Here is an 8,848-nt window from a genome sequence, read left to right on the forward strand (position 1 = left end):
CTCCTCCATGCTTCAAAGTGGAAACCACACATTTATTCACCTTTTTTTTGCATATCACAAAGACATGATGGTCAGAGCCAAAAATCTCAAACTTTGGTAAAAAATAAAACCATATTTCCACCAGTCTATTGTCCATTTATTGTGTTTCTTGGCCCAAGCAATTCTCTTCTTCTTGTTTCTCAGTAGTGGTTCTTTTTAGCAATTCGACCATAAAGTTCCACTACTCACAATCTCCTCTGAACAATTGATGTTGAGATGTGTCTGCTACTTGAACACATCTCAACACCTTCATAGTTCTTAAAACTTTTCAGATTGACTGGCCTTCATGACAAATAGTGGGAACCATGCAAGCACTCTCAAAGGTATCATGAACAACGGGACTGACCACAGTCCAAACAGAACCCAGTAGGAGAAATTATGGAACAGCGCACCAATACAAAGTCGGCTAAATGTAATTTTGTTGATAGTTATGTCTCAAATCATCCATAGACCATCTTTACTAAGTGAAAAACCACACAGCGTGGAGTGTTAGAAATGCAACGTCTGCTAATATGTGACTACGATTTACTAAGTGAAGCTGATATGTTTATCTCAGATTACCACCATTTATTCCTTTATATATGTGCTATGTCTGACATGCTATGTCTGACATTTTGGCTTAGACGTACCCTTTATCGGGCATGAGATATTGGACATGATGAATGACCTGTGGCGGATTCTACAAAGGGAGCCTAGATAAGCCCAGACAAGTAAGAGCCCAACACTTTCTGTTTACCACTTGATTCGATATTCCATTCCATCAGCAAGGTGAAAAATGTATCTAAAAAAAAAAAAACAACTGGAAAAACCATAAAATGATAAAGTCTGTGTAAACTTTTGACTTTTTAAAATTTATTTAAACTCTTTCAATTTTGTGTAAATATTAAAAAAAAACAAAAAACATAAACAATAAAATGAGCACTACTGCATGTAACCAAAGTGCTTAATACTGTAACCATGGACATAGGACATAAACATAACATTGAAAAGCACTTTTAGACCGGGGCCCCATGTGGTAGAACCTCTGCGGTTTGGCCATGACAGAAACGTGCAGTTTTACAATCATTGCAAAGTGGAATCCCATCCACACATTGCAGAAAAATATGCACGCCACAAACACAGCGATTTCCAAAACCATTGCAGTTTAGGAAATTGCAGAATGTCAGTTATACCTACAGAAACGCCGGCGGTTTCCCTACAGTTATAACGGAAGTAGAAAGTCCACAGAGGAAACCACTGTGGACTTTCTGTGAAAAGCACTGCAGGGAAAACTGCAATACATTGCCAGAATGGTTTTGAGCAGAATGAGTTTTTTTGCTGTGGGACGTCAGATGGGGCCTAACGCTAGGTTCACACTAGCGTTCGGGTCTCCGTTCTCAGCTTTCCATCTTCTGCATGCAGAAGACGGAAAGCTGTCAGACCAGGTCCAGCTGTGAGCGGCGGTGAGCGTTCTATGCTCTCCGCCGTGGAACCGTTTTTTTAAAACCGGACACAGAGTACTGCGTGTCTGACTTTGTGTCCGATTTTAAAAAAACAGTTTTGCAGCGGAGAGCATAAAACGCTCACCGCCGCTCACGGCCGGACATCTTTCAAACCCATTCAAATGAACGGGTATTAAAGAGTCCTGCAGGTTTCCGTCTCCTGCCTCTGTTCTGTGCAGGAAACGGAAACCTGCAGAACGGAGACCGGGCACAGATGTGAATGAGCCCTTAGCCGTATTCTTAAATGGATTCTATCATTAAAACACTTTTTTTTTCTCGTTAACACGTTGGAATAGCCTTAAGAAAGCCTATTCTACTCCTACATTTAGATGTCATCTCCGGCCCGCTGTTTGGTTAAAATTCCGGTTTTAGTCAGTATGCAAATGAGTTTTCTTCTTCAGCAACCGCCTCTTCACTCTTCTTTTTCCGGCTGGGGTCACACTTCAACACCTGCGCAGTCAGCTCTGCCATCGGGCCTCACGCAGAGCCGACTGCAAATGCTGGTGGCCATTTTTTTTGTGGCCGCTTACACGAGCATGCGCAGTACGCTCTGTATTCTGTTGAACTACAGGAGCGTACTGCCACATAAAAATGGCCACCAGCATTTGCAGTCTGCTGTGCGTGAGGCCCGATGGCAGAGCCGACTGCGCAGACATCAAAGTGTGACCCCAGCCGGAAGAAGAAGAGTGAAGTGGCAGTTGCTGAAAAAGATGGAAGCGTCGCTGGAGAGAGTTCTCTCACAGCATTGGTGACGCCCCCAGTGCTGTTTGAGTGCTGAGGCCCGTCCCAGGGCTCTGAGAGAACTCATTTGCATACCGCCAAAAAACGGGATTTTAACCGAATGGCGGGCCGGAGACAACTTCTAAAGGTAGGAGAAGAATAGGCTTTCTTAAGGCTATTCTGACGTGTTTACGAAAAAAACAAAGTGTTTTAATGATAGAATCCCTTTAATAATAAGCCTAATGATAAACGTATCCTGAGAACCTGCTCTACATGAAATGAAAAGCCTCTAGTTGCTGCCGGATCTGCTCTTTTGATATCTCAGGGATTTCTAATATAATGGTCTCTCAAGTTCCAGTGGCTTCAGGATACAATAAGTATACAGTGTACAGTATACAGTGGTCTTTTCTGTACTGATTGTACTAGTAGCGCCTCTCTACATTATATTGCTGTACTGCGTGTTCTGTTCTCTGTACCTGTACCAGGATAATCTGCTCCTATGTACACCAGATGAGAGGGGCTTCATGCTATTTTTCAGGTGTATTCTGCATATTTTTTGGAACCCTATGACCATCATAGAAAGTGATTTACAGCTTCCAGCAGCTAAGGATTTGCTATATCAGTTATATTCTCATGTTTTATTACATTTTGGGGTCTTCAGAACCAATTACTAGCTTTCTATAAAATTATGGTCTCAGGTTACAATGGCTTCAATTTACAATAGTCAATTGTAACTTCAGGGATCAATGTATATGTATTACTAATTTCAGGGACCAATGTATGTGTATTACTAATTTCAGGGACCAATGTATATGTATTACTAACTTCAGGGATCAATGTATATGTATTACTAACTTCAGGGACCAATGTATGTGTATTACTAACTTCAGGGACCAATGTATGTGTATTACTAACTTCAGGGACCAATGTATATGTATTACTAACTTCAGGGACCAATGTATATGTATTACTAACTTCAGGGATCAATGTATATGTATTACTAACTTCAGGGACCAATGTATATGTATTACTAACTTCAGGGACCAATGTATATGTATTACTAATTTCAGAGACCAATGTATATGTATTACTAACTTCAGGGGCCAATGTATATGTATTACAGAACATATCTATTGTTATAAAGACTCATTCTAGTTACTAGTGTGATACAGTAGATAACATCTGATATTCCTAAACAAAGAATTTGATAGAAAGATGGCTGGATTAGTGCAGACCGTACAAACTGAAGTTATATTTAGTAATCTCATCCATTGTAATCCCGCAGACTTCATCATTTGCTAGTAGCATCTGTTGACAGATTTCATACCATGCATATCAGCTGAATGGCAACAGTCTAGAGTCTGCTGCCCACAATAGCTGCAAAGGCAGTCTTATGTCCCTCCACTTCCAAAAGATTGTCTCATAGGACACACATGTCTGCAGCCTGCCAGGAAAGGCTGACCGCTCCAGCTCTTCAATGTGATAAATGGGGAGTGCCAGCAGAATCCATTTCTAACATACACATTGCTTTAGAAATCCATTCCTATATATAGTGACCGTCCTAATCCATATTGTCAATCTAACATTATTTCTAGGAGTAAAAAAAAAAAAAATCCTTGACGAGACCTGTCACCTTCATCTGATGTTTTAGGCGAAATGTTGTGTTTTCTAGCACCAGCAAAGTGAGTAAGATTTTGGTTAATCTCATCCATACACTATGGGGTAAAAAAAGGGCAGTGGGATAATGCAGCATAAGGAATTTTCCCTATGGATTTAAGGTGGGGAGAAAAACACAGCAAACTCAAACAAAAAAATTCAATGAGTTTTTTTCCTCAGAGTTTTTTAGCTGAGGTGTGCTATGTGGAGCCTTAGTCTTAAGGCCGGGGTCACAGGTTGCAAAAATGCAGCAGCTTGCTACATGGGGCCTTAGGCTGAAGGGTTTTTCCAGGTTTAATAATTGATGACCTATCATTAGGATAGATGAAGAATGTCGGGTCCAACACCCTGGACTCCTGCTGATCAGCTGAAGAAGTCATAGGATTCGGTTGAGCACTGTGTACTCTTCACCACTTACTAAGCACATTGGTGTAGATTGGGACAGAGGCTGAGCTTGGTATCACATCTCAGCCCATTCTCTTGAATAGGACTAAGATGCGATCAGGCCATGTGACACTTTAAACAGCTGATTCACAGGAATTCTGTGTCAGACTTCCACTAATCTAATAAATCCTGGAAAACCCCTTTTAGCCCGGGGCCCCATGTTGCGAAAACACTGTGTTTTATGGTATGCTGCATTTCCAAATAAATAATCCTGGAACTTCTTTCCTCATAACTCTATTGTGTATTGCTGCTCTGCAATATGGCCTGGAAATATTCCCGTTCCCTACACGGTCTGACACTGACAGAACTGATCTGGAGGGCAACACGGTGGCTCGGTGGTTAGCATTGCAGCCTTGCAGCTCTGGAGTCCTGGGTTTGAATCCTGCCAGAGACAACACCTGCAAGGAGTTTGTATGTTCTCCCCGTGTTTGCATGAATTTCCTCCCATACTCCAAAGACATACTGATGGGGAAAAATGTACATTGTGATCCCTATATGGGGCTCACAATTTACAATAAAAAAGAAAAAATCTGATCTGGCACTGGGAGTTCACACGGTGTAACGTGGCACGTGTACGCCGCGGGACCCTTTGCGTGCCGTACACGCTCCCATTGATTTCAATGGGAGCGGGGATCGTATGTGCCGCGCTAGTTTGCGGCCGTGCATTTATTCACGGCCGCAAACTAGCGCGGCGCATACGATCCCCGCTCCCATTGAAATCAATGGGAGCGTGTACGGCACGCAAAGGGTCCCGCGGCGTACACGTGCCACATCACGCGGCACGTTACACCGTGTGAACTCAAGTGTGCAGGTTCACACCCCTACCTAGTAACACCCAGTTGGCAATTTACATAGGGTTGCAAGAAAAGCTCTAGAATTGTTATATTATGCGGAATATAATTATTCACTGAAACAGACATGTCAGGAGAGGTGACCGGCCATCTTTAGAGGGAACCTGTCAGGTCGATTTGGGACACTAAACCACCTTAAGGAAGCCTAGGGGTTTAGTGTTCCAAATCGACCTAGCAGAAAAAGGAACCCATTGAAGTCAAAGAGAGGCTTTTTTTCAACGCTGAATCTGACACCGATTCCACACCAAATTCAGCGCTACTTTCCTCTGTGCGAATGCACCCTTAGAATGTGTTCACATTTGTATTGGAGGCTTGGTTAGGAGGATCTGTCACAGGTCTAGCTGGTCTGACACAAACCAAGAGTTTTCCATTATATTCTTTTGGATCCATTGGGTGACATTCCTGTCTGTCAAAACATGAACTTGAAGCCTATGATATTTCTGTGGTTCTATAATTACTGGTTTACAGCATAGTAGTCTCTCATAAATCCATACCAGTGCTTAATTCCCATCAACCAGGCACTGCGTGCGCATGCGCAGATGGCAGATGCAATGCTTTCCAATGGAGGAAACATGTCCCTTTTGGATTGGAGTAGTCAACTCCTTTATTGTAAATGAAAGTGAGAGATGGAATAAAACACTCTAATTTCAGGAAATGTTTCTTTATATTGAGTATTGAGCCCATGCGGGTTTCTCAGTAGCGCCACCATTGGTGAGACAAAGCTTTGCGATGCACGGATCAGGTCATTTTTGTAGCAGTTTACCACTCTGACTATGACACAAAGCTTTTGGGCGAACGAACTCTTCCCATTCACTCCAAAACCTTCTTCCAAACCACCTAAAGAATATATTTTTAGCTACTTCAGCAGGCCAGACATATTTGGGTCCAGATGACACCGATACATTCACCCTTCCCTAAAGAGCGGGTATATCAATACCTACACAGTACAAAAGCTAGAGGCAATTCAGATTATTTTTATATAAAGTCTGACAATAAAACCATAATAATAATATAATATAACGTGATCCTATAAAACAGATGTGAGATCTTAAAATAACCCGGGATTTAGTTTACCTTCTAACTAAACTGTGTAAACTGATATCTTGGAACAGACCATGTCATAGATGAATATATCTCAGTGATGTGGCCGCTCAAATATACACAGGCCTATCTAAGAAAAGACAAATCTACTGTGCAAATCTTTGTCTAGACCAGGACTTCTCAAACTTTTTTGACACAGGCCTCACCAGTCAATCTGTTGTGATGCCAAGGCCTTACCAGCAAATAAATACTGCCATGGGGTGCCAAACCAACGCCACTGTGCTGTACACCTAATACCCTCACCAGTGGCAACCAAATACCAAACCAGAGCACAAATAATAGCCAAATCAACACCAAACACCACAGTGCACATAAAAAAAAAACCTCTCTGAAGGTGCCAAACTAATCCTACTATGGAGGACAAATTACCTGAGCAGATCCTTACAGCATCACTGGTAACACCATTGCCCCCAATCTTCTCCTCTCATCATGGCACTCACACTTTCCCAACTCTAGCCCATTGGCCATAGAATTCCCTCAAATATAACCTTCCAACTTTACAGCAATTGATTCCCCAAACCCACACCCTCACACTGTCAATGTCATCCCTAAAACTGAGAGGAGAGATAAAAGAAGAACTTCCATACACCGATCTGCAGATTCTGGTGAAACCACTCCTGGACGAAGGACCTGTGGATTTTTGGTGATGTTGTCACCACAGGTCCTTCAGCCTTTCTAGCCATAGAGACTGCACTGATAGTGCAAGGCTGCCATTATCAGTAAAGTTTCTACTTTAGATCCCCTGCTTTGTACTGAATCTGACACTGACAAGGATCTGCACCTCACAATTTCAGGCACTGGTGTAGACTATTTGCAAGGTTCTTTTTGTTCTACTTCAACTGGGACATCACATCCCCTAGTTATTTTATGTGTATATAGTGGGCATGCTTATAATATCAAAGCAAATCTGTCACAGATCTGTTACAGAAATTCCAATATAATGTATCAATCTTCCCTGTAGTAGCATGTATAAAGATAGCAAACACTGACTAGCACCGCCCACTGGACTCCTAAGCTCAAAATGAGGTTTTAAATGAATAACAGAATATACTGAATCTTTTCCCACACATTTATATATCGATCTGCTCAGATCCGCCTGCTCAATCACCTGATGCCCACAGATAGAACTGAATTTTCAGTATGGAAAGTTCCATTTTAACAATTTGATATCTTCCATCCTTGCTGTTCTTTAAGGGGTATTCCTATTTCAACCTTTCAGGTCTGAGACTGTAATATCTGCCTCTGTGACTGCCTGAGGATGCTGTCTTCTACTGAACTCACGTGTTGTAGAAATGCAGCAGTTTTGGCCGTTGTAGAAACCAAGCAGAGAAAATGCCGTGTTTTACAGTCTCAATAAAGTGAATGCTTTCTTTGCAATGTTTTTTTTTATCTGCAATTTGCCACATTTGGCTTTAGTCCTATGCTGTTTCTGTATATTTCCTGTAGAACTCTTATGGAAACAGTGTAGCGCAGGAGTTACGGAAACAGCATAGCTCACTGCGCTGCACTTTTTACAACACTCCTATGTACTTTTGTGAAAGTTATGGAACAACCTGCTATTTCCATAATCCCAACCATTCCAGGCAGCTGCATGGGAGTCATAAAAGACGTGAGAGCGACCCTTTAAAGGGACAACTACGGTAACCACTGGAATTTGTAAAGTTAACAAATACGCTTACAACTAGATAACATTGTGAATATAATGTGTATTCATAAACATCAGGAAACAAGTCATGTTGGGTACACGTGGGCACTCTATAGGCTGACCTTTCGTTGTTGCTTTTCCCATGCTGGGTCTAAGAGCATGTCTCGGTCCCATTCATCTTCTTGGTTCATGTACTCGTGCTCTTCGTAGCTATAGTTGTACATGTCGTTGGTCATCACTTGGGTCATACTCCTGGTAAATAAACTTTACAATGTGTAGTGCTTCTTGTCGGGCGGCAGCTTTGTTGATAGATGAAGCTGTGATGCTGCTGGAGTTAGAATGATGACCTCTGTTACCCTTCACGCTGAGCTCAGCCTCATCAGCCTCTGTCCCGGACACCCCTGTGCCTGCTATCCCAATGAAGCCCTGGCCAGGCAGCTGTCTATTATCCCCCGAGATCACGTGACAGGCCTCTCAATAATGCCAGATATGACAGCACTCCTACTGCAGGCTATTTTGGAACCTGCATTTATCACTGTAATATCTGAGAACAATTCACCGCTCGCACAATGGAAGCGTTCCAGAGTCACGATAATCACTCGCTGGCTCCTGAGTGCCAACTGTAATAACTTAACCCTGTCTTACAGTACAATATCAGATCACCTTAATCCATATTATTTCACGCTGCCAGTGGTATTTATAGAAGCACGGTGCTGAGAGGCTTTCCTGCAACTGCTATGTTACTTATTCATTTACTGCAGGACATTTTCAATGTGACGTGAATTACAGTCATATTATCTAGGAGACTGAATGGTAAAAATAAATTACATTGTTATCTAGCTGACCCCCTCCCCCCCATTCCTGAAATGATGTACAGTAGGAGCGCTCTCTGCACTTTTCCCTGTTGTATT

General features: G+C 42.2%; 1 protein-coding gene across 1 annotated transcript in view; it reads right to left on the bottom strand.

Annotated features, from left to right (window-relative positions):
- Positions 1-8,374, bottom strand: part of ACTN2 (actinin alpha 2) — a 64,715-nt gene extending 56,341 nt beyond the window's left edge. The window contains exon 1 of the mRNA XM_075267393.1: positions 8,060-8,374. Coding sequence (XP_075123494.1) covers positions 8,060-8,185 — 126 coding nt within the window. The 5' untranslated portion in view covers positions 8,186-8,374. The remainder of the gene's footprint in view (positions 1-8,059) is intronic.
- Between the last annotated feature and the right edge of the window lie 474 nt (positions 8,375-8,848).

This window comes from Leptodactylus fuscus, chromosome 3 (assembly GCF_031893055.1).
Source record: "Leptodactylus fuscus isolate aLepFus1 chromosome 3, aLepFus1.hap2, whole genome shotgun sequence".
In the NCBI taxonomy this organism is placed as follows: domain Eukaryota; kingdom Metazoa; phylum Chordata; class Amphibia; order Anura; family Leptodactylidae; genus Leptodactylus; species Leptodactylus fuscus.